The sequence below is a fragment of the Mesocricetus auratus genome, unplaced genomic scaffold, assembly GCF_017639785.1.
Source record: "Mesocricetus auratus isolate SY011 unplaced genomic scaffold, BCM_Maur_2.0 Super-Scaffold_100025, whole genome shotgun sequence".
Taxonomy (NCBI): domain Eukaryota; kingdom Metazoa; phylum Chordata; class Mammalia; order Rodentia; family Cricetidae; genus Mesocricetus; species Mesocricetus auratus.
The window spans coordinates 5,497,098-5,520,744 of NW_024429206.1; the positions used below are offsets into that span (position 1 = coordinate 5,497,098).

The window sequence follows — 23,647 nt, forward strand, 5'->3', positions numbered from 1 at the left end:
TTCTTAATTATTAACCCATTTTTAAAATTAATCTAAGTATTTCCATGTGGTCTTATCTTACCAGAGAATGCCTAGAGTGTCCTATCTTCCTGGTAACTACATGGCATCTCCTTCTGGTGGCTTCTCTCTCTTTTCTCTACCCAGAAATCTCCTCATTGGGTAGTGCCACCTATACTTCCTGCCTGGCTACTGGCCAATCAGTGTTTTATTCATCAACCAGTAAGAGAAACATATATGCAGAAGGACATCCCCATCACAGCACTGTCCCCAAAAGCCACCCAAGAGAGACGCCTGAGCAAAGTGTATAGGTTTGGGCATCATCCAGCCCTCCTGCGCCTCCTGTGAATGGGTTGGAGAGGGTGAGGAAAGGAGGGTCTGGGGAACCCACAGGGTTGGTTTTCAGGGTTATTTATTTCATGTGTATGAGTGCTTTGCCTGCGCGTGAGACTCTGCACCTTGTGTCGGGCGTCCACACAAGTCAGAAGAGAGCACGGGTCCCCTGGAACTGGAGTGACTGAAGGTTGTGAGCCACCATGTGGGTGCTGGGAACCAAACCAGGGTCCTCTGCGAGAGCACCAAGTGCTCTAAACTGCTGAGACAGACCTCCGTAGCCCTCTCCGCAGAATTTTTAAAGAGGAGATTTGAGAAGTTCATGCTTCGGCGTTCCACTTGGTCTCCCTCCATGGCTCCTGTCATTTAATGACTAAGAGGAAAGCGGGAGGTGGGCCTGAAGCTCCGGTAGCTGCCTGTCCCTGGACCTCGCTGACATGTGCTGTTGCTTTATTGCAGATTGAGGCTAAAGGAGCGTTGACTGGGGACAAGGTAGAGCACCAGAGGACCACTTTCGTTAAGCAGCTGAAGCTGGGAAAGGTCAGCCCGCCTGTGCATGTGTCGGCCATGCTTTGGGGGCCTCTGTGAGCCCCTGAAACACCTTGCACTGCACTTTCCTCTCTGCCCACAGCTGCCCCAGTGCCTCTGTATCCATCTCCAGCGCCTCAGCTGGTCCAGCCATGGCACGCCCTTGAAGCGGCATGAGCATGTGCAGTTTAACGAGTTCCTGATGATGGACTTCTATAAGTACCGCCTCCTGGGACACAAACCCAGTCAGCATGGCCCCAAAGCCAGCGAGAACCTAGGGTCTGCCCTGGAACTGCAGGACACACAAGCAGCCCCGAAGCCAGGTGTGTGCTGTGGGACACTCTGCACAGAGAGGGGTTTGCTGTTCCCATTTTTAGCTCTTATGGCATTCATGCTGGCTGTGCATGGGTTAGCTAACCTCATAATAGCAGGATTGGGGGTAGAAGGGAAATGGCTTGTTGCTTCTTCTTTGCGGCACTAGGGTCAGAACCCAGTACCTCACTTCTACTAGGCAAGTACTCTCCCTGAACTATGGCCCAGCCAGCATTTCCTAAGAGCTGAAATTACACAGTAATGAGACATGGGGTGTTAAAACTGTCACAGGGCCAGCAAGTTGGCTTGTAGTAAAAGCAATCTTAGTTAAATCCTTGGAACTGACGTAAAGGTAGAAGAAGAAAACATGTTCCACAGAGTTGTTTTCTGACCTCCACACACTTGTAACATGTATCTATGTAATAATAATAGTACAGTTCAAAAATGTGAAAACATGAATAGGACATGTAACAGCCAGGGCTGTTACACAGAGATATCCTGTCATTTTTGTTTGTTCGTTTGTTTGTTTATTTTTTTCAAGGCAGGATTTCTTTGTAGCTTTGGAGCCTATGCTAGAGCTCGCTCTGTAGACCAAGCTGGCCTTGAACTCCCAGAGATCCGACTGCCTCTACCTCGACAGTGCTGGAATTAAAGGTGTGTGCCATCATTACCCAGCAGAGAAACCCTATCTTGAAAAAAAAAAAAAAAACAAGAACAAAAGACAAGAGAAAGAAAAAAGGAAAAAAATTAAAAAAAAATAAAATAAAAGCTATCAAAGATGGAACGGTGCAGGGAGACAGTGTGGGGCTGCCATCTTGCTTTTGATCTTTTAACTGAACCTCCTTTGGGCTGACAGTCTGTGGCTGCCTCACTGGGTCTTTTGGAAACCCACCTACCTTTTTTTTTTTTTTTTTTTTTTTTTTGGTTTCTCTGTACCTTTGGAGGCTGTCCTGGAACTCACTTTGTAGACCAGGCTGGTCTCGAACTCACAGAGATCTGCCTGCCTCTGCCTCCCGAGTGCTGGGATTAAAGGCGTGCGCCACCAACGCCCGGCCACCCGCCTACCTCTTTACCTCACTTCTTGATGTCTTCGTTCCGTTAGGCAAGGCAGCTCTGCCTCTGCTGGGAAGGATTTCAGGCTCCACAGTGAAATGATTGGGGAAAATGGCCGAGAATGTGTTAGGCACCTGTCCTGAAGCTGTCTTTTGTGACCTACAAGTTTGTAGGGTTGTACAAAAGGATGGCTTGCAGGAGCCTGACTGGTTTTCTACACTCCCCTACTTTACTGGCTTAGAGACCTCGTGTGTGTGTGTGTGTGTGTGTGTGTGTGTGTGTGTGTGTGTGTGTGTGTGTGTGTGTGCGCGCGTGCGTGCGTGCCTGCCTGCACGCCATCCATGTGGAATCCTGGATTCTCTCATTTCCCTGGAACTTGTCGAGAAGGCTAGTCTGACTGGCCAGTGAGCCAAGTCTCTACATGGCTCTTCCTCCTCAGCAATAAGATTGCCAGGGCTTGGGCCTCCATAAGTGGCTTTTTTTTTGAACAGGGTCATAATGTAGACCAGACTGGCCTCATACTTAAAAGGATCTGACTCCCTCTGCCTCCCAAGTGCTGGTATTAAAGGTGTGTGCCAGGGGCTAGGCAGTAGTTCTCAACCTTGCTAATACTACAGCCCTTAGCATAGTTCCTCATGTTGTGATGACCCCCAACCATAAAATTATTTTCATTATCATAGTTCAACAAACTTTTTGTTACTGTTATATCTGATGTATAGGACATCTGATATGTGACCCTTGTGAAAGGGTCATTTGACTCCCCCCAAAGGGGTTCCAACCCCCAGGTTTGAGAACCACTGGTCTAGAGAGATGGCTCAGGGGTTAAGGGCACCTTCTGCTCTTCCAGAGGATCTGGGTTTGATTTCCAGCACCCACACGGCAGCTCACAACTGCCTGTGATTCTAGTTCCAGGGATCCAGTACTTTCCTCTGACCTTCATGGACACCAGGCTCTCAGATGGCACACATACGCCCGTGCAGGCAAAACACATACACGTGAAAGAAAACTTAAAAATTAAAAAAAAAGTGACACCACACCCAGCTTCTGACTTTTAAAAAAGTGTAGGTTCTGAGGCTCAAACTCAATTCTACGTTTGTAACAATTGCGGTACTGATCAAAGCTGTTTCCCAGCCCTCCTCCTCCCGCCCCTCTGCTCTGCTCTCCTCTCCTCTGCTGTCCTCTCCTCTCCTCTCCTCTCCCCTCCTCTCCCCTCCCCTCCCCTCCCTTCTCCTCTCCTCTCCTCTCCTCCCCTCTCCTCGCCCCTCTCTTCCCCTCCCTTTCCTTTCTCCCCTCCTCCCACCTCACCTCTTCTTGCTACAATTGCATGGCCTGGCAAAGATGTCACTTCAAGGAGACTGTGGTTTGCTCTCTGACTAGATGTGATGTTTGAAAGAAAATGGCCCCTAAAGGCAGTGTTGGAGGAAGTGAGTCACTGTGGGGGCGGGCTTTGAGGTCTCTTTTCTCAAACTTCACTCAGTGTGACAGTCAGTGGACTTCCTGCTGCCTTCTGCTCAAGATGTAGCCAGTATCACATCTGCCAGCAAGCCACTGTGCTCCCCACCATGATGGTAATGGACTAGCCCTCGAACTGTAAGCCATCGCCTCAATTAAATGTTTTCTTTATAAGAGTTGCTGTGGTCATGGTGTCTCTTCACAGCGATGAAAACGTAAACTAAGATACCGTATGAACGTGAAGAACAGCTCAGGCAGGGAGAGCCTCAGCCTCTGGCCCTTACTTCAGACTGAGCGCCTCTCCTGCTTCCTCTCCCAGTCTGCAGGGCGGTCCCCAGTGTTCAGAGCATGGTGGCTGTGAGTGCAAAAGGCAGCAGGGAGCTACTTAGTGTGTGCAGCCCCGCATGTGCTCCTGAAGGAAGGACATGTGTGAAATCTGGACTGCTGTGTGCTCTCACACGGGTGTCAGAAGCTGACAGCTAGTGAGAAGGCCTGGAGTGCCCTGACGAAGTGAGGGCCATTTCCGGTGGTTACTGCTCAGGAGAGTGGAGGCTGGAGCACCCCAGAGTCCGAGTTCCCTTCCAGCACAGAGCCTCCCACCTCACTGGTGGTGTTGTTGTTGTTGTTGTTGTTTGGTTGAGTTTTTCAAAACAGGATTTCTTTGGCAGCCTTGGCTGCCCTAGAACTCACTCTGTACACCAGACTGGCCCCAGAGATCCTCCTGCCTCTGCCTCTCAAGTGCTGGTATTAAAGGTGCACACCACCATGCCCGGCTTCACCTCACTATTCACAGAGCCTCGGTTTGCAGCAGAAGCAGGGACTTCTGTTCACCTGGCAATGCCGTTGGCAGGTGCGAGGTCCCTGCGCAGTGCAGTTGCTGTGACATAGACACTGAACAAAGGTAGGAGAATTCACACATCAGTGCTGCGGGAGTGTGCCTCAGGGTGAGTGGATACAGGTGGGGGCCAGCCATTGTGCTCCTTGCCCATGCCTGGCACCTGCAGGCAGAGGTGGCATTTCAGAGCTAGCTTGGGCTACACTGCATGACCCTGTCTGCAACCAAGCAGAAACCACAACCGATTGTTTGCACAGATCAGCTGCCCAGCTCCATGACTCAGGTCCTTTTCTCTTACAGGTCTGAGCCAGCCAGGGGCCCCCAAGACACAGATTTTTATGAATGGCGCCTGTTCCTCGTCTCTGTTACCAGCCCTGCCCTCCCCGGTGGCCTTCTCTCTGCCGGTGGCTCCTGACTACAGGTGAGGAGGGTGACTGAGGAGTCCACCACACACTCACAGTGGCTCTACAGTTCTCAGTGTCCCCACGCGCTTTTCGCCAAAAGAATGAAAGAGTAATTTTCTCTTTCATTTTAAGGTACAATAGCATCCTTACTCCATTAGTGTCCAACACAGGAGTATTTTTAAAGTAAAAATTAGGGAAGCATGTGAAATCTGCATGTGTGTGCACACATATGTAGCATATGAAGAGATCTGTTTTCTGGGATTCCAGCTAGGCAGCCAGTGCTAACTTTAGTTAGCCTCGTTGGAAGCATGTGTCCCGTTCAGTGAATATCTTGCTGTATTTAACAGTGTGCATGTGTCCCGTTCAGTGAATATCTTGCTGTATTTAACAGTGTACCATGTGTACCGTTGCACTCACATCTTAGGTGTAACACATAGGTTTTCTGTTTGGCTTTGCCACAAGGCTTGCTTCTGTCATAACCACTGGTATTTTTACCCCCACCAGCTCCTCCACATACCTATTCCGCTTGATGGCAGTTGTCGTCCACCATGGAGACATGCACTCTGGACACTTTGTCACCTATAGGCGGTCACCACCTTCAGCCAAGAACCCTCTCTCAACCAGCAACCAATGGCTGTGGATTTCCGATGACACCGTCCGCAAGGCCAGCCTGCAGGAGGTCTTGTCTTCTAGTGCTTACCTGCTGTTCTATGAGCGAGTTCTGTCAAGGGTACAGCAGCAGGGCCGGGAGTACAGGGCTGAGGAGTGACAGGCCAGCCCAGAGCCGGGGCCCATGGTGAGGCCCACAGTCCATGCGTACACGTGCAAGCCAGCCCCTCTAGAGCCCCTCAGCCTTCTGTGTATTCTGAGAGCAGGCTCCACATGGGAGCCAGTCCTACGCAGCGCTGCCAGGGTGTACCAGAAGGTGTCCTCGTGTGGGGATAGCATCCATTGTGACACAGGTCATTAAAAGAAACAGACTCCAGGAGCCACCCTTTCTATACTGTAATATGCTAGGTGTTATCAGAGGGCACTGCCTTTGTCTGATCCTCTGACATTTCAGCATAGATCTTTATTTTTTAATAAGAGGCCCATAAATAATATTGACAAGAATTAGTGAAATTATTAAAGGCAACAATTCAGAAGAAAAGTGCCTTTCCCTTCCAGTTGTTCTGAGCACAGGCATGACCTAAGAGTCATGGGCATGATGTTGGGAAAGCCCTCGTGCTTCCCAGTTCCTTGGAGGTAAAAAGGATGATTAAGAATGCCTCAACAGCACGGTGGCTCACGCTGGAATCCCAGCACTCAGAGGCTGAGGCAGGAGGATCACTGCAAGTTCTGGGCCAGCCTGGGCTACATAGTAAAACCTTGTCTCCTTCCACAAAGCCTCAAGAACACCTCCCCACCTTAGGGTATGCCTTTTGGAATCTTCAGTTCTTTATGTGTAGTCAAGGTCACTTGCCGATCCCACCTGGATGAGAGGTGGTCCTAGCCTCTTCCAAAACTGTGATGTCTACACTGCTGCTCTCTGCTACCTAAGATGGCTCGCTTGCTGTTATCAGTTGCCCATAACAGGGTTTACAGGCAAGAGCCTGGGCAAGGTGACCTAAGAGCTGAGCCGGGAAGAGAGTGCACTGGCCAGGACTGCAATCTCTCTGAACCTTGCTTTCTTAGAGGTCAGTGAGAAGGAAAGCAGCGTGACGTCTGAACAGAACTGTGTAGTGGCATCTTGTTCTGCCAGTGGACTTGGGGTGGTGGCCACACATTAGGGTACACTGGGCATTTTCTTCCCTTCTCAGATAAGATTCACAAAGCCCAGGGATGGAGAATCTCAATGGCACAATAGTACCTATGTGTTAGCTAAATTTGTAATTAAAAAATGAAACCAAACCAAAATCGGATTGACGCTTCTAAGATTTGGAAGCAGACCTATCCAGAGGCCGCTGAGATACGGCCAAGGACGTGTGTTCTCCGCAACAGTAAGCTGACAGACATTCCAGATGTGCCTGGGCATCAGCTTTGAGATCAGGTCTCACTGTGCACCCTGAGGACTCAGACTCTGAGACTGCTGTGCTTGTCCCTCCAAGCCATGGCTCCCACAGCAGGAGCGGCTGAACCACCTGTGCGGCCCAGGCGGCCCCCAGACCTGGCTTTTGGGCTGAGGCGAATGCACAAGTGCTCGGTCACTTGGATTACTTGTGATCTTAGATCACTTTGCAGGGCTGTAGGCTCCAGTCGTTGGTACTGCCACTCGTTCCAAGTCAGCGAGGGAGGAAGAGGTGACCAAGGACAAGTGTGGGATGCTGTAAACCTGACCGAGTGCTACTGTCTTTCCTCATTTTGTAAATTATTAGACATTAGGTAGCGACCAATGATGATTTCTAGGTTTAAGTTATTCATAGTAGGTAGCGTCTTCCTGGAAAAACCTAAGTTAAGCTAGTACTTATGCTGTAGGCTGCTGAGTGTGGAGCTGCTAAAGGCATTTTTGTATCTGCTGTGTCTATAGCAATAAAGACGGTTTGTTAGGAAACTCTCAAGTGGTGGGCTTTAGTCTTTTTAAGAAGGGTTTATGGACAGCAGACTACTGTAAACTTGTGAAGATCTCTGCCTCTGGAGTGCTCATGTTAAAGATGTGCTGCACACCAGGCCTCAGTGGTCTTCTGTTGTGAGCATAGTGTCCTCCTCCCAAACTGGTAAACCCCTTCTTCAAGCAAAAAGAGAAAACAAAGTACTGACTATTAGAAATAACAGATGACTTGGCAGTTAGGAGCATTGCTGTTCTTGCAGCACCTGGCTCAGTCAGCTCAGCTCACAACCACCTGTAACTCCAGCACCAGGTGATCTTACGCCCTCTTCTGGCCTCCCTGGGCACCTGCACATACGTTGCACCCACACATAAAAATAATAAACATTTTATTTCTTAGTAGGTAATATTTTCCGAAAAGTCAAGTTGACCCGAGGAGCCAGGACCTTCTTGCGGATGGGGAGACTGTGGTACCAATGCGTGTTGGTGGGGTGGTTCATCATCAGTAGGCTTCCGTGGGCCAGCTGCAGCCTGACTACCTCCACTGTCCGTCGGGGCCTCTTCCCTCGGGAGTCTTTGTGCCGGAAGAGGAAGTCTCTGCAGGCCCCAAAGGAGACAGATGCGATGGGACTCCCAGGGGCCAGTTCTCTCTCATCGTCTCTGTGCTCTCCGATGTGGTCGCAACCATCTTTGTACCTGTAGTGGGAAAGCAATGACAATGCTGAAGAAACCCCCCCCCATCACCTGCTGATGCCGCAGGTCCTTACCCTCTTGCAGCCTGACCGTCTTGGCCAAGCGTGGTGGCATGAATGAGGTCCCCACAGGCTCATGTCTGCATGCCTGGTCCCCAGTTGGTGGGACTTTGGGGCCGATCAGGAGGTGTGGCCTTGTCGGTTGGGCTTTGAAGTTTTAAAAGCTCACACCAAGCCAGGTGTCTGTCTGTCTGTCTCTCTCTCTCTCTGCTGCCTGCAGATCAGAATGTAAAGTTCTCAGCTACTGCTCCAGGGCCACGGTGATGATCATGGACTCTGTAAAACCGTAAGCAAGCCTCAGGGAAACGCTCTTTTATAAGAGTTGCTTTGGTCATGGTGTGTCCTCACAGCAACAGAACAACGACTAGGACATTTAGTTACTTCTTGTAATGCTTGCAGAGCTCGCACACCAAATCAAATAGCTGTGCCTTCCAGCCACCAGGTTCAGGTAAGGAAAACCTACCATACTTCTGCTGCGCACACACCAGCCATGAGCCTGTGCAGTCTGGCCCTGCCCTTCATACTCTTTCTCTCCCCAGTGCCTCATCTCCAGCCACACCAAAGGGATTTCCACTCCATGGACACCATGCGCTTCCTCTGCTCTATTCCGGATGACTGTATCTCTGCTCTAGCTAGTTCCAGGTCAAATGTCACTGCCTTGAGGAACTTCCCTCTAACCATCCCTTTAGCCCAGGCCCCGGAGCCTGGCTGTTCTGTCCTCAGAACACACTGCTGGCTGCTATAATGGAAGCAGGGTGCTGCAGGTGGGGGTTAGGGATGTGCTGAGTGTCCTGGTGCACAGGTCAACCCCACAGAAAAGTACTTCCTGGCCCCAAATGTGAGCAGTAGTGCGCCCATCCTGAATCCCTGTCCCAACCCCAGCCCTACCCTCAGTCCAATCAATCTGTTTAACTTCTCCAGGAACCTCACCCAACCCCTCACTTCCTCCTCACATTTCTGTGTGTGGGGGTTCATGCGCGGGAGTTCAGGTACTCGTGGAGGCTAGAGGTGTGGGGATTCCCTGGAGCTGGGGCTGGAAACTGAATTTGGGTTCTCTACAAGGGTAGCACTCACATCTCTCTGATCCTGGAAAGTCCTTAGCCCTCATCCAGTACAGAAGGGTTGTCACAAGTGAACAAAGCGTGGTGGAGTCCTGAACTCTTCCCCGTGGAGGAAATGTTACCTGTTAATGAGCACAAAGTTGAAGCTCTGCCCTGTGACCTTGCAGACTCGATCGCGAACACGCTCCAGAACTGGAATCCAGGGCTTTGGTGTCAGTGTAAGACCAGAAAACGTGTATGTCAGTCCAGCATCTCCATAGGTCGCCTGCTTCCTGGGAACGCTATGCCACTTCCCAAACACCTGGACCTTGGCCAGTGCACCTGTGCAGAAGAAATGGCTGCTCCATCCCTGGTCCTCAAGGGATGCAGACAGGAGTCCAATACACTCATCTGCTGGTTACTCAAAAGGGAGGGAACTAGAAAGTTCCTCTGTTCCTTGTGGATAATGCCCAGTTGGGGACCTTATCCCCTAAGTCACTGTGGCGTGTTCTCACTTTCTTGAAAGGGTATGACAGCGCACCCCTGTAATCTCATCACTCTGGCGCTGTTGTAGGCAGAACACAAGTTCCAGGTTAGTGTGTCTCAAAAGACAAAAGGGTTGGAAAGGTGGTTCAGCTGGTAAAGTGCCCGCCACAAGGTGCAGCTGCATGGGCCTCCAGTCCCGGTGCAGGGGGCTCACTGGCCAGCTGCTCCAGCTGGATCTCCCAAGTTCCAGACTCAGCAAGAGACCCTATCTCAGGCTGGAGAGATGGCTCAGAGGTTAAGAACATTGGCTGCTCTTCCAGAGGTCCTGAGTTCAATTCCCAACAACCACATGGTAGCTCACAACCATCTGTAATGAGACCTGGTGCCACCTTCTGGCCTGCAGGCAGAAAAAAAATAAGCCACAAAAAAAACCCCTGGTATCTCAAAAAATGAGGAGGTCCCCAGCTGGCATTATACAACACACGAGGGGCAGAAGGAATGCAAACAACGTACTGAATACATTGGACAGGGCACAGACACACAAAACATGTAGACACTAGCATTAAATCAGTGAGCCACAAAAACAAAGCGACAAGAAAGTACAGCAGGGGCTTAGGACAAAGGGTTCTGTAGGAGTGGGGATGAGAAAACAACCAAGACATACCATATATATCCACGAGATTGTTGAATTAAAAAACAAACTACAAGCCGGGCGGTGGTGGCGCACGCCTTTAATCCCAGCACTCGGGAGGCATAGGCAGGCAGATCTCTGTGAGTTCGAGGCCGGGCTGGACCGACAGCCTCCAAAACAATACAGAGAAACCCTATCTTGTAAAGACAAAACAAAACAAAACAAAAAAACCAAAAACAAACTACAAATGACTTGGTCTAGAGCAGCTGAGGCCCATCTTTCTCTTCTTTTTTTTTTTTTAAACAAAACACTGTTTTATGTATCAGGGTGGTGGTAGCACACACCTTTAATCCCAGTGCTGGAAAGGCAGAGGCAGGTGGACCTCTGTGAGTTCAAGGCCAGCCTGGTCTACAAGGTGAGTTCCTGTATAGCCAGGGCTACACAGAAACCCTGTCTCAAAAAACAAAGCAAAACAAAAAAACTTTTATGTACTTATGTATTTTATTTTACCTGCATATAATATCTGTGAAACCTGAATATGTCAGGTCCCTCAAAGGCTGGAAGAGGGTATCAGAGTGCCTAGGGCAGGAGGTACAGAGGGTTTGAGCTGCCAGGTCGCTGATGGGAATCAAACCTGGGTCCTCTGGGAGAGCAGCCAGTGCTCTTAACTGATGAGTCATCTTTCAACTCCTCATATATTTATTTATGGCCTTTAAAGACAGGGTCTCATGCAGCGCAGGCTGGCCTTGAACTAGCTCTCCATTAGCTGAGCAAGACCTTTAACTCTGGGTCCTCCTACCTCCTCCTCCCAAATTCTGAAATTGCAGGTACACACCTGGCTTTGGTTTTTAAAACTGCACGTTCATCGCCTTCACTGAAGTCGGAGCATCAAGAGACAGCTCTGAGCACAGTGAAGTCGAGTCATGGCTGGATGGTTTTGTCAGCTGTGTGCACTAAGGGCCTACGGATTCATGAAAGATGGGGATTATTGCAGCTCAGGCTGGTACAGACTCATCACAGCTTCTCAATATGTGGTCTCCGGGCAACCTGATGTTTGTTCATGCTGCAGTAGCACTGTACCACTGGCCTGGAAGACAGTTGTGCCTCTGGCTATTCTGACAGTATCACAAAGAACCCAAAATGGCTTGGGTTTGTTTTTTTGCTTTTTAACTGCCCAGGCAATTCCAATCAGTAGCCAGGTAATTTCGTTCTAGACCCTGTCACAGCCTGAGTTCACGCTTCTCCTAATAGAAACGGATTTTTTTTCACCACCTAAGCCTAACACCTAAAGTCTCCTGCTTACCGGTAAAATACTCCACTTCTTGCTCCAACTCTCGGAAGATTTCATCTGCCTCGGCTTTGCCAAACAGGACAGTGTAATCACAATTTAGACCTTGAGCGCGAAGGTGCTGCCAGTTGGGGCTCGGCTGGCCACCCGAGGCTCCTCCCAATGGGGCTGGCTCCTCCCCTCCCGCTCTGAGGTCGTCCAGGTCCGGCTTCACCAGGAACCTTTCCATCCCGCCGCCCTTTCACAGCCGTGGAGGCGAGTGGTCACGCAAGGGGGACCCGGGCTCAGTCCTCCACCCGCGTGCCACAGACACGTCTGCAAAGGGAACAGAGGGCATTAAAACTAGGAACTGGTCGGGCGTTGGTGACGCACGCCTTAAATCCCAGCACTCAGGAAGCAGAGGCAGGCGGATCTCTGTGAGTTCGAGGCCAGCTTGGTCTACAGAGTGAGTTCCAGGACAGCCTCCAAAGCCACAGAGAAACCCTGTCTCGAAAAAAAAAAAAAGGTGGTGGTTTTCGTAGCACAAGCTGACCTCCAGTGCACAATCCTCCTGCCTCGATCGCCCAGCCGCTGGGTTCGAGGCACGCAGCCCCGAGCCCGCCCCCTCCAGAATGCGCTCGCTCCGGCTGAAAACGCTACCGGTGGGAAGACGCATGCGCAGAGAGGCACGGAGTTCTCGCAAAACCACCCATAAAAGCAGAGTGTCTCTGTTCTGCGGGAAAGAGACCGATACGGGAGCTTAGCAGCGCTCCACCGGAGAGACTGAGGGAACGGGGCCACGCGCAAGGGCTCCGTACAGATGCACGCAGCCCCGGGCCCGCCCCCTCCAGAATGCGCTCGCTCCGGCGGAAAACGCTACCGGTAGGAAGACGCATGCGCAGAGAGGCACGGGTTCGCCCAAAGCCACCCAGAAAAGCAGGGTGTCTCTCTCCTGCGGGGAAGAGACCGACACGGGAGCTTAGCAGCGCTCCACCAGAGAGACCGAGGGAACGGGCCACGCGCGAGGGCTCCGTACAGATGCACGCAGCTCCGGCGCCACATCCGCCTCTGCTGTCCGCGCGGGACTTCCGGCACAGCGCCACCTATCGGCCCCTCTGCGCTCCGCAGGATGACGTTTGTTCCCAAAGGTTCTGCAAAGTCCTGGGGTCCCCTCACTGGGGGTCCAAGAGCCTGTTGTGGGGGACAATGTATAAACCTTCACATCTGACAAAGCCACAGCATTTTCTGACCCCCCACAGTCAAGATGGAGGCAATTACACCATGCCATATAATCCTACCCTAGGTACCAACTTAATGCCCCTGTCTACACAACCCTTACCTGCTCTGTCTGCTGTTCCTGGTTGCTTTTCCCAGAATTCCAAATAAATGGGATTATTCCAAATAAATGCTGTATAGTATTTTCTGCTTCTTTTTGTAAGCACAATGCTTTTAGATAAAACCGTGCTTTTTGTTTCTAGCATCAAGTACAGACATTATGTGTATATAATATACATAAGCATATGCCGTTTGCACCGGTTTTCCCCCTTTATTGCTGCTGAGTATTCTGGTGTGTGGCAGTCATTTCTGGCTCTAAGTGACACAGCAAAATCACTAAAATACTCATGCTCAAACTTTTTCTGTCGATGACTTTACTTCACTTGGTAGTGGGGTCGTACGGCCAGAGAGAAAGTATGTGTCTATGACCTGCTGCCTGTTGGAGCACATGCTGCTCTGTGATGGCGGCTCACTTCCTAAAAGCACTTCCTGTCCCTAAAAAGCACTTCCTGTCCTGGACTCCCGCACCTTCCAGCAAGACACAGGTCCTACCTCACCCACACTGTGTTTGGGAGGTGGAAACAGAAAAAGAACAGTGTAAGAAATGAGATCTCACACACAGAAAGGAAGGAAGAGAGAGAGAGAGAAATCACTTTGTATAGTATGGAAGTTATGAGCCGGGTGACAGCCTGGGGGTGGGATGGGGCAGAAGACCTCACAGGGGAGGACCCTAACCAGGACTGAAGCTTTCCAGGTGTAGGACAAAGGGCACGGGGTGCGAAGACCCCTGAGGGACTGCTGGAGAACAGCCAGGAGAACGGCTAAGATGTTGAGAATCTAGTCGGTTAAGATTCGAGAGCTGTAGCCCAGCCGGGCCTCTAACAAACCCATGTAACCAATATGGGCAATGGGGTTCGGATCCTCCTGCCTCCACCTCTCAGATGCTGGGGTTACAGGGCTTACCGCCGCTCAGAGACACAGGGAGGTTTAACCTACATCCTCAAAAGATCACTCGGTAGAAAAGAACAGCTGGGACTGCTCAAGCCTAGAGTTGGGGTCTTACTGGGGGGCAGGGTGTGTGGATAACTGAAAGGTGTTAAAGATCTGGAATGTGGGGAGGTAAGCGCGGGAGTGGTACAAAGTGGCTGCCCGGCATGCAGCAAAGACCCAGAGTTCAACGCCCAAGACTGAAAGGGGGGAAGGAGGAGAGCTGTGTCTGGGGAGGAGGAACAACCTCCGAGGCCTGTAAGTCTCCAATCTTTACAGTGACATCAGTGAGACTCGGAGCAAGGACGCGCGGGCAAGGTAGCTGTGCGGGCCCCGCAAGCCCCACCTCGCCAGGGGCGGGGCCGCAGCCCCTCCCACACATGCGCGCTGGGCCACACCGCCCCCAGCCCTGCCAGCCTCCCCGCCCCCAGTTGCAACTGGCGCGGGCGGCCGAGCGCCAAGTGTGAGCGCCGCTGTAAGCGTCCCGGAGCCCGGCCCTCGGTGCAGGCATGATCGGCCAGAAGACCCTCTACTCCTTCTTCTCCCCGACTCCCACTGGGAAGCGGAGCACGCGCAGCCCGGAGCCGGCCCTGGGGACCGACGTGGCGGCCGAGGACTGCGGCGATGAGGTGAGGCGTGCGGGACAGTGCGGGACTCGGGGACGACGAGGTTCCCGGTCAGGAGCACCGCGCACGCCGCTGCTCAGCCAGAACCGGACGCTTTACGCGTTCAAAACAGCCGCGCGCGTCCGGCGGCCGCCATGCCGAGACGCCAGCCAATGTAAACGGGGTTTGGCCGCCGCCGAGCCAATCGGTGTGCAGCATCCCCGCCCCTCCCTTCATGTGGTCCAATCAGAGGTGGCAGGGGGCGGGAGCGGTTTTGCCGCGAAAAGGCCGCGTGGGCCTCGGGCGCTGGGCGGGCGGAGCGCGGCGGCGGCTCACCCCGGATCCGCTCGGCCATGGGCGTGTTCGGGCCGCGGCCTTTGGGCTTGGCGCGGAGCCTGCGCGCGCCTCGGGGGACAAGACCGCGGAGTCTCACTCGTGACCCCGGCTCCTGGCAGGCCAGCCCAGCCAAGAAGGCCCGGGTCGGGCAGGACGAGCCGGCCACGCCGCCCTCGTCGCCGCTCAGCGCGGAGCAGCTCGACCGCATCCAGAGGAACAAGGCCGCGGCCCTGCTCAGACTCGCTGCCCGCAACGTGCCCGCCGGCTTCGGCGAGAGCTGGAAGAAGCACCTGAGCGGAGAGTTCGGGAAGCCGTACTTCATCAAGGTGCGTGCAGCCTGCATTGCTGGGCGCTTGTAGTTTGCAGCCTCCTTGCATGGAGAAGCCGGAACCCAGGCTGGCCTCAAGCAAACCTTGCAGCCAAGATGGGCGTTGAGATTCTGATCCTCCTGGCTTGGTATTATTATGGGGAGGAGGGCGTGTGCAGGACAATTTGGGGAGTCACCCCCTCACATGGGCCGGGGATTGGCGGGCTTGGCGCCAGCTACGCTCACAAGTTTTTGTAAGCCGTTTGGTTTGCACGCCAGGAAACCCTGGCGTAGTACACCATCAACTGGGCTGAATGAAATGACCTTTGGCCCTTTGGATTCGGAGCCCCGGGCTGTAATGCTGATCCTTGGTAGCCTGAAGGGTCTGGAGCTGAGAACCAAAGAAAAGAAAAGGCGGGGTCACTGAAATGAAAGTAGTTTGGCAAACAACCTTGATTCAGCCCAGAGTAAAAGGGATGAGGCTGTTACAGAGGGGAACAGGTGCCCTGCTTGGGTTGATTAAAAAAAAAATTTAAAGTTTTGGTTTAAATCGTGCAAAAAAAACATGCAAGGTTTCAAACACATTTTATAAAAAGGTTTTTAAACTCAATTGTTATACTTTCTGGTGGGACTCTGCTTTTAAGCCTCGTTTATCTTTGAAATCAGCTAATGGGATTTGTTGCTGAAGAAAGAAAACATCACAAGGTCTATCCACCCCCGGAGCAGGTGTTCACGTGGACCCAGATGTGTGACATCAGAGATGTAAGTGAAGCTGGGGTCTGGTTAGGGAAGAATCAAATGACATTTCCTAATTACAAACACTGATGTGAAACCAGGGGCAATGATTTAGTAGTAACCCGGAAATTGTGAGTTTTGCTTGTGTTGAGCATGAAAGGCCGTGCCGGGCCTCGGCAGTCCACCCTTGCACTGCTGAATTAACTCTAGCAGTTGTTAACCATAACTGCTGTTTTCCATAACAAAAGGAAAAATACATTTGCTTGCATGCTTACTTTTTCCTTTTAAATTGTCCCATTATTATATATTACCACCAAGGTTATTTCAGTCTTGGTTGTAGTCAGTGGGATTGGAAAAGTGAGGGTCTTTCTGTTCACATAATGTGTTCATTGTGGGGAAAATTCAGAGAGAAGCCTTGTGCTAACACATACCAATAATTTGAGCACTTGGGGGTTGGGAGGCCACCCTGGGCTACTTGAGACCTTGACTCCATAAAACAAAAGGCAAAAACAAGTGCTGTTATGTGTTATACAGACACAAGAAGGATGGTCTGAGGTACTTAATTCAGATAGCTTGCCTAGCATCCGTGAAGTCCCGTGGTTAATCTGACCATCCAACTGAATGGCTCATTCGAAGCCAGCCTTCAGTCAGTCATATGGATGGCAAGTGTCTTGGTAACTCCGACTCTGGTGTCCTGACTTCATTGTCTTCCTCATCCAGACTTTCTCAGAACCAGTTAGTAATAGAACAAGCGTGTGATCAACTTCCAAAACCTTCACCTGAGTGTCATCCACCCTGTCCCAGGTGCAGACTCTGCTGTTGAGTCTGGACCCTTAAGCTCAGCTCTTGGGCAAGTGGATTTGGGTGAAGACTGCATTGCCTTGGGCCTAGAGGGCCAGACCTCTGTAACTAGTGTTGCCATCATAGCTTTTGTTGTTAGTTATGCTGGGGTTTGAACCAGGACCTCGGTACTGTGCAAGTGCTTTCTACGACTCAGCTGTGCCCTTTTTATTTTGACAGATCTAAGTCCCCCAAGCAGGCTTTGAACATACTCTGTAGATCAGGCTGACCTACAATTTCTGGTTTAGTGGGCCTTTTGTGTTTGGTTTTGTTTGGCTTGCAGACCTGGGGAATAGAACTTACAGTCTCGGTTATTGTGCTTTTCCATTGAACCACAGTCTTCAGTTTTTGATACACTGTCTCCACCTCTCAGGTGGCTGGTCTTGCAGCCTGAGTGGCTGGTCCTGGCTCATCTCAGCATTCCCTTGGACTGTCTTGTTCTCAAGACCTTCGGTGTGCAGAATCCTTCCATTTTTCTCTCTCTGTTTTAAATTAATTTGTATTTTAAGTGCATTTGTGTTTTCCCTGTATGTTTGTCTATGTGAAGGTGTCAGATCCCATGGAACTTGAGTTGCAGACAGTTGTGAGCTGCCCTGTGGGTGTTGGGTTCAGGAATTGAACCCAGATCCTCTGGAAGAGCAGCCAGTGCTCTAGTGCTCTTGACCACTGGGCCATCTCTCCAGCTTTAAGTGCATCTTTTTTTTTTTTTAACCCCTTATTAGGAGTGTGCACTATACTTGTGGTAGTCAGGAAGACTTACAGGTGTCAGTTCTTTACCTCTACCATTGGGTTCTGGAATTGAACTCAGGCCTTTACCTGCTGAACCATTTCAACTCCATGTTTTATGTTTTTTTTCTTTTAAGATTTTATTGTGTTTATATTTTATGAATTGAATGCTCTGCATATATACCTACAAGCCAGGAGAGGGCATCAGATCCTATTATAGGTGGTTGTGAGCCACCATGTGGTTGCTGAGAATTGAACTCTGGAAGAGCAGTCAGTGCTCTTAACCACTGAGCCATCTCTCCAGCCCTCCAAGTTTTATTTTTAATGAGCACATACTGGTTGTACATGCTTTATAGGTATGGTGACATTGCAGGACATTTGGCACAGTCATTACCTCAGAGATTTATCTTTATTTTCCTTTTTTTAATAGACTATTATTTTCCATGCATTTTTGCCTGCATGTGTATCTGTGTAGCACATGTATGCAGTGCCTTTGGAGGCCAGAAGAGGGCCATATGGGTGCTGGGAAATGAACCCAGGTCTTCTGCAAGAGCAGCGAGTGCTCTTAACTGCCACACCATCTGCAGCCCTTTGCACTGTATTGGAAACATCCCAGTCTTTGCTCCTGTTTTGACGTATTTCATTGTCAATTGCAATTAGTATACTGTGCTGTAGAGTAATAGAAGTTGCTCCTCCTTTAATCCCAGCCTCGAGGCAGAGGCAGCCTTAACAGAATGAGTTCCAAGACAGTCAGAGAGCTGCACAGGGAAATATATGAGGCCACTGGCAGTGGGTGCAAGATCTAACACTAATGACAAACTGACTTAGTGGGGCCCATGCTATATGGAGAGGTGCCTTAGTCCTGCCTCAATGAGATGATGAGACAGACTTAGTAGACTTCCTTGGGGAGGCCTTATACTCTCTGAGTAGCAGATAGAGGAGGGGGGGGCTGGGGTTGAAATGTAAAAAGAAATAATTTTTTTAAAAAAGGTTGCTCTTCCTGGCCCCGCCACATCCCTCCCAGGTCTGCTAGTCTCTGTTTTCTACTCCTGGAAAGCGGTGAGCTCTGTTTCAATTGGTCAGGGGTCCTGGGTGGTACTTGCAGGCTCTTTGCCTATTGCCTGCCTCTGCCTGTGTCAGTTACCCGCCGGTCACTTCAGTTTGTGTCTTGGCTGCATGACTTGGAAGTGCAACGTGGTGCTCTCTAAGCAGGGATGTCTTGTGCCCCAGCCTTGCCTCTGCCTCTCATTGTCTTTAAGAGTTGGTAAACATCCACGTTAGTCCAGTAACTGTAAAGTAGTTGATGAAGTTATGCTGCAGTCCACCTGGCCCTGAGCAAACCCCACAGATTGTACCTCAGGAAGTGGACCGTGGGACTCTTGGTCCTTGTTCTTAGACACCTGGTGAGGACATGGGCTCAGGGAGAGCAGAAAGTTGTGTGTGCCCAGATTCTGTACCGTCTAGAGCTGCACAGTGGGAATCAAAGCCTGCAGGAGAATTCTAAGGGACAGGGGTGTTAGCCATAGAGAGGAAGGGAAGCAGAAGAGGCCAACCTTTCCACACCCAAGAGAGTTCACGGCTTGCCAGCCACTCCCATGCTTCTGATCTGGCCTCATTCTGTTAATGTTGTTCATTCAGTCCTGTGGAGCATCAATTGTTGAGTGCAGGTCTGTGAAAGCTTAGATTGGATTCTTTTGCCCATCAGTGTTTTTCCATAACGAGAGACCGGCTGACTGCCAAGAGAGGCCGCTACAGTAAGTGGTAGCAGGCCTAGGAGTGTCCAGCCTTTTGACATCGTTATCTGCAAAGGTGATGGGCTGTGTTCGTGTGGTCTGTGTGCTCACATGGTACTGAGAAATGATTAGCTTGCAATGGCCACCTCCCTTCACCTTGTGAGGTACTGACTTGTGATGGACTGGAATGGTCCCTCCATATGTTTCTGAGTAGTTCTCTGTGTTAAAAGTTTTGTCATGTGAGAGGCAAGAAAATACCAAACTCCTAAGTGAGCCATTGCATCAAGGCCACTGAGTAAAGGATTTTTTTTTTTTTTTGGTTTTGGTTTTTTTGTTGTTGTTGTTTGTTTTGTGTGTGGTTTTGTTTTGTTTGTGTGTGGGGGGGTTGTTGTTGTTGTTGGGTTTTTTTGTTTGTTTGTTTTGGTTTTTTTTTTTGGTTTTTGGTTTTTCGAGGCAGGGTTTCTCTGTATTGTTTTGGAGGCTGTCCTGGAACTTGCTCTGTAGACCAAGCTGGCTTCAAACTCGGAGATCTGCCTGCCTCTGCCTCCCGAGTGCTGGGATTAAAGGCGTGCGCCACCACCACCCGGCTGAAGGATGGGTTGTTAATGTGGTTGCTAGTGTGTGGTGGGCTGCTTGCGCCTTTTGGGTTCCTCAGTTGGGCCTTTAGTGGGGCTCTGCTGTTCATTGTGTACGTCTGAGTGACCACTGTGTGTCCCTCTGAACTGAACCCAGTGTTGTCTGATCTCTGCATTCACAGGTGAAGGTTGTTATTCTGGGACAAGATCCCTATCATGGACCTAATCAAGCTCACGGGCTCTGCTTCAGTGTCCAAAGGCCAGTTCCGCCTCCGCCCAGGTACACCCACAGTGTGGCTGGCCTCAGTCCACAGGACACATCATGGGGGGCGTTGTCGGGGTGGCACTGCTCTGGGGGGTTTATACATATTCAGAGAAATAGAAGGTGGGTTGTGACGCCGTACTTAGGTCTTCCACAGTGCATCTGATTTTCAGTCTTGAGTGCAGACCATGGTGGAGGTCAATAGTAGATGACCTGTCAGTGTTGGCGCTGTTCGTCCTTCCCACCCTGGCTTGTTTCTAACCTTTTCACGCTCACCTTGGAGAGTTGAATTTATCAACTGTCGGAGATTCTGATTGATTGTGTTTTTCTCTGCCTTGTTTTCAGTTTGGAAAACATTTTTAAAGAGCTGTCTACAGACATCGATGGCTTTGTTCATCCTGGCCATGGGGATTTGTCAGGGTGGGCCAGACAAGGTAACCAAGCCTACCTAGGCCTATTTGGGACCAATGCCAGTAGCCTGCCTGTGCGCTCGCTCTCACACACTCTCTCTCTCTCTCTCTTGTTTGCTTTTAATTTATTGCCTCTCCCTCTCTCCCTGTATACTATGCATGTAGGTGTGCGTGCGTGCTTGCTTGCTGGTGGAAGGCAGTTGTAATATGCCCAACATGGCTCCCAGGGATTAAACTCTGCGAGAGTTGCTACGCTCTTACTTGCTGAGCCATCTCTAGTCCTGTTGCTGTGTCTTTAAAGATGACGGTGCTGTAGGAAGAGGCCCTGATGTGTTTGTTAGTTTCAACATGCTTGCTCCTGGCACTTTGTTCTTGGCTTCTAACAGTTTAATTTTGTTGCCATCAACATTTAGGATATGTATTTTTGAACACTTTGGTTTTGTGTTGGTTTTTTTTTTTTTTTTTTTTTTTTTTTTTTTTTTGGTTTTTCGAGACAGGGTTTCTCTGTGGCTTTGGAGGCTGTCCTGGAACTTGCTCAGTAGTCCAGGCTGGTCTCGAACTCACAGAGATCCACTTGCCTCTGCCTCCCGAGTGCTGGGATTAAAGGCGTGCACCACCAACGCCCGGCTTGAACACTTTGGTTTTTGTTTGCTACCCAAAACTGGAAGATGCCAAGGGGGCAGATATGAAACAAAACGCCCCGAGTCTGGCTCAGAGGTCACTGCTGGTCGTGTTGAAACATTCTCTTTATGGCCTGATTTCACTTCTGCCCTGAGTCTCTGTGAGGTGCATGGTCAGTTGGTGCTGCTTCCTAACCTTTCTCCCCACTGTGTTCACAGGTGTCCTCCTCCTCAATGCTGTCCTCACTGTCCGCGCCCACCAGGCCAATTCCCATAAGGAGAGGGGCTGGGAGCAGTTCACTGATGCAGTTGTGTCCTGGCTAAATCAGAACCTGCATGGCCTTGTCTTCCTGCTCTGGGGCTCTTATGCTCAGAAGAAAGGCAGTGCCATCGATAGGGTATGTGTCTACAGAGAGCCAGGGGACCTCGGGACCCGATAGTGTGTACAGCCATAGGAGGTCTACCTGTGGTGGCTTATGTGATTTCCCATACCTAGGAGGTTGAGGTGGGAGGAGTGCCATGAGTTGCGGACCTGGCCAGCCTGGGCTATGGAATGAGATGCCGTGGAAATGATCGCTATGCCTCATTGCAGTTAGTGACATACATAGAAGTATTAGCCTGCCCTGTAGTAAGGACACCGTGGTCCCTGGCACCGTGTGTCTACATGTGATGCAATGCTTGATAAATAAAGCAAGTGTTCTGCTTCTGAGAAACTTGGGACCATACAGAAAACAGGCATTCCACTGAATCAGATAGGATTTACTCACGAATGCCTGGAACAGTGAGTGAGCACTTCTGCTGGAGCACTGCAGGTGAATGCCCACCAGAGCGCTTCCATTTTCTCCTTCCCGTGTCTGCTTTCAAGACTGCACACTCACTTAACCTGTCACCAAGTCCCCGAGAAAGCCTGAGCCAACGTCTTCCCTCTCACCCTTCCTCCCAGTAAATCCTGTCTTACCAGTGAATCCAGGCACCTGTGTCTCTGAAATGTCCCAATACTTCTTCATATTGCCTCTGCCTTCGCTCCTGGGCTGGACTCCAGTATTTCTCTGTAGTGATGACTGCAGGTGGACGTAGACAGTAGGGCAGAGGTAGGAAGGGGGGTTGACGTTTACCAGGGTCTCCAGGGGACAGGTGCATCACGGCTGCAGTGAGACTGAACCTGGTATGTGTCAAATCTCAGAGTGGCTTTTGAGGGTGGGGACACTCACCCAGTGTTATCATGGGGCCAGACAGTGGCTGCTGAAGAGAGGACTCAGCATTAGGAGCACTTACAGAGGGCTAGAGTTCTGTTCCCAGCACTGCGTATGGCAGCTCGCAGCCGCCTGGCTTTGAATTTAGCACGGCTGCATGTGGTGCCTTTCAGCTCCTCTGTAGGTCCATGCTTCACAGCTCCCACAAATGTGGCCTGAATCCAGTCAGCAAGAGTGACTGGGCACTGAGGTGTAGCCATCTATCATTGCAGATGGTGCCCTGTGCCTCGGGGCCAGCACACAAATGTGAGCTTCAGCTTGCAGTGGGTGGGGCAGAACATGCACAGCTGCCTCGAGGTGCGGTGGCCATGGCTATGTTGAGAGGGTGCCAGCTGCCACACTGAACTCTGTTCTTTTTCAGAAGCGTCACCATGTCCTGCAAACAGCCCATCCCTCCCCGTTGTCGGTGTACAGGGGCTTCTTTGGATGCAGACATTTCTCTAAAGCCAATGAACTGCTCCAGAAGTCTGGCAAGACGCCCATCAACTGGAAGGAGCTGTGATGCTGCAGCGCAGGTCACCTTTCCAGCAGTGGTTCTGAGGCTGCCACCCACCGAAGCATTGGCTGGTTTGGAGTTACTGAAAATGTCCCTGTGTGTGAAGAAAATGGGAGAGATCTTTGTAAAGCAGTCGCCAGCCAGCCAGTCACAGAAACCACGGCTTTAGCAGCCAGACCTCTGGACTGCCGCTAGGTTTGACCTCTGTGCCAGGCAGAGTGGCCTGGCCAAACATGCCCACTTCTCACAGACCAGTGGGCACATACTTGGTCCTGTGGCTGTTTTGGGTAGGGGGAGAGATGTGCACCTTTTTGATGCCTGCTGCTCTTCGCTTTTGCCTTTAGATGTAGAGGTTACAAGGTGTCCCGGTGTGTGCTTCTAAAGGCCCTCTGTCTCGAAAGGAGGGAGCCCTTGGGTGTTTTTAGATCCTGAGAGTCTTTCTTGATTACAAAGAGAGGGGTGTATCTCCCACGGCTCAGGAGGAGTGGCTGCTGTCCTGCTGCTTATCCAGGTCTTTGCCTTAAGCAAGTAGTAAAGTTAAAGCAGAGGACAGGGTTGGTTTTCTTTCAGATGAGGTGGGGTGGGGGTTCTTCCAGTGCCTGTGGAGTTGGGGTTTTCCCACAGCAGATTGCCAGCCATTGGTTTGTGTGATACTGGGGATACAACCCCAGGGTGCTGGTTTTTATGGGCCAAATCCACAGATTTTATTTTTCTGCAACATAGACTGTTTTTTACAAGGTATGTGGGTACATTTGTGTGTTCAATCCTTTGAGAGACGGATCTACTGATTTGTACCTCAGCCTGGATCCGGTGGGCCCAGCTGGCGAGAGCAGTGACTTCGCTTGGGCAGGATAATAAAAACATTGGAGTTTG

At 50.8% G+C, this 23,647-nt stretch overlaps 3 protein-coding genes across 8 annotated transcripts in view; 2 read left to right on the forward strand and 1 right to left on the reverse strand.

Moving 5' to 3' along the window:
* Positions 1 to 7,444, forward strand: part of Usp30 (ubiquitin specific peptidase 30) — a 52,997-nt gene extending 45,553 nt beyond the window's left edge. For all 3 annotated transcript variants that reach the window (XM_040731585.1, XM_005078934.4, XM_021232328.2), the window contains exons 10-13: positions 790 to 870; positions 962 to 1,181; positions 4,811 to 4,931; positions 5,419 to 7,444. In XM_040731585.1, the coding sequence (XP_040587519.1) occupies positions 790 to 870; positions 962 to 1,181; positions 4,811 to 4,931; positions 5,419 to 5,683 (687 nt within the window). In that variant the 3' untranslated portion in view covers positions 5,684 to 7,444. The remainder of the gene's footprint in view (positions 1 to 789; positions 871 to 961; positions 1,182 to 4,810; positions 4,932 to 5,418) is intronic.
* A 366-nt stretch (positions 7,445 to 7,810) lies between these two features.
* Positions 7,811 to 12,987, reverse strand: Alkbh2 (alkB homolog 2, alpha-ketoglutarate dependent dioxygenase). 4 transcript variants are annotated; one of them, XM_013119808.3, is made up of 4 exons: positions 12,651 to 12,987; positions 11,651 to 11,950; positions 9,374 to 9,572; positions 7,811 to 8,134 (listed from the first exon to the last, which is right to left on the reverse strand). In XM_013119808.3, exons 2-4 carry the CDS (start codon positions 11,862 to 11,864, stop codon positions 7,828 to 7,830), a joined length of 720 nt encoding a protein of 239 aa, XP_012975262.1. In that variant the 5' UTR covers positions 11,865 to 11,950; positions 12,651 to 12,987; the 3' UTR covers positions 7,811 to 7,827. The 4 variants fall into 4 exon arrangements, with proteins under 4 accessions (XP_012975262.1, XP_012975261.1, XP_012975260.1 ...); XM_013119807.3 differs by having other exon boundaries at positions 12,495 to 12,987; XM_013119806.3 differs by having other exon boundaries at positions 12,275 to 12,987.
* Positions 12,988 to 14,288: 1,301 nt separating this feature from the next.
* Ung (uracil DNA glycosylase) lies at positions 14,289 to 23,647 on the forward strand. Its single transcript, XM_005078936.4, has 7 exons — positions 14,289 to 14,505; positions 14,937 to 15,143; positions 15,791 to 15,886; positions 19,916 to 20,013; positions 20,341 to 20,429; positions 21,245 to 21,423; positions 22,640 to 23,647. The coding sequence occupies exons 1-7, from the start codon at positions 14,386 to 14,388 to the stop codon at positions 22,778 to 22,780; spliced, it is 930 nt and encodes a 309-aa protein (XP_005078993.1). The 5' UTR covers positions 14,289 to 14,385; the 3' UTR covers positions 22,781 to 23,647.

What these genes read in the sequence shown, in the direction of transcription:
- Alkbh2 (XM_013119808.3), bottom strand. Translation starts at nt 11,864, where the DNA reads ATGGAAAGGTTCCTGGTGAAGCCGGACCTGGACGACCTCAGAGCGGGA. An exon ending in AGAAGTGGAGTATTTTACCG is followed by an intron (nt 9,573 to 11,650) that starts GTAAGCAGGAGA and finishes TCTTCTGCACAG; the next exon opens with GTGCACTGGCCAAGGTCCAG. An exon ending in AACTTTGTGCTCATTAACAG is followed by an intron (nt 8,135 to 9,373) that starts GTAACATTTCCT and finishes TTCCCACTACAG; the next exon opens with GTACAAAGATGGTTGCGACC.
- Ung (XM_005078936.4), top strand. Translation starts at nt 14,386, where the DNA reads ATGATCGGCCAGAAGACCCTCTACTCCTTCTTCTCCCCGACTCCCACT. An exon ending in GGAAGCCGTACTTCATCAAG is followed by an intron (nt 15,144 to 15,790) that starts GTGCGTGCAGCC and finishes CTTTGAAATCAG; the next exon opens with CTAATGGGATTTGTTGCTGA. An exon ending in CCAGTTCCGCCTCCGCCCAG is followed by an intron (nt 20,014 to 20,340) that starts GTACACCCACAG and finishes CCTTGTTTTCAG; the next exon opens with TTTGGAAAACATTTTTAAAG.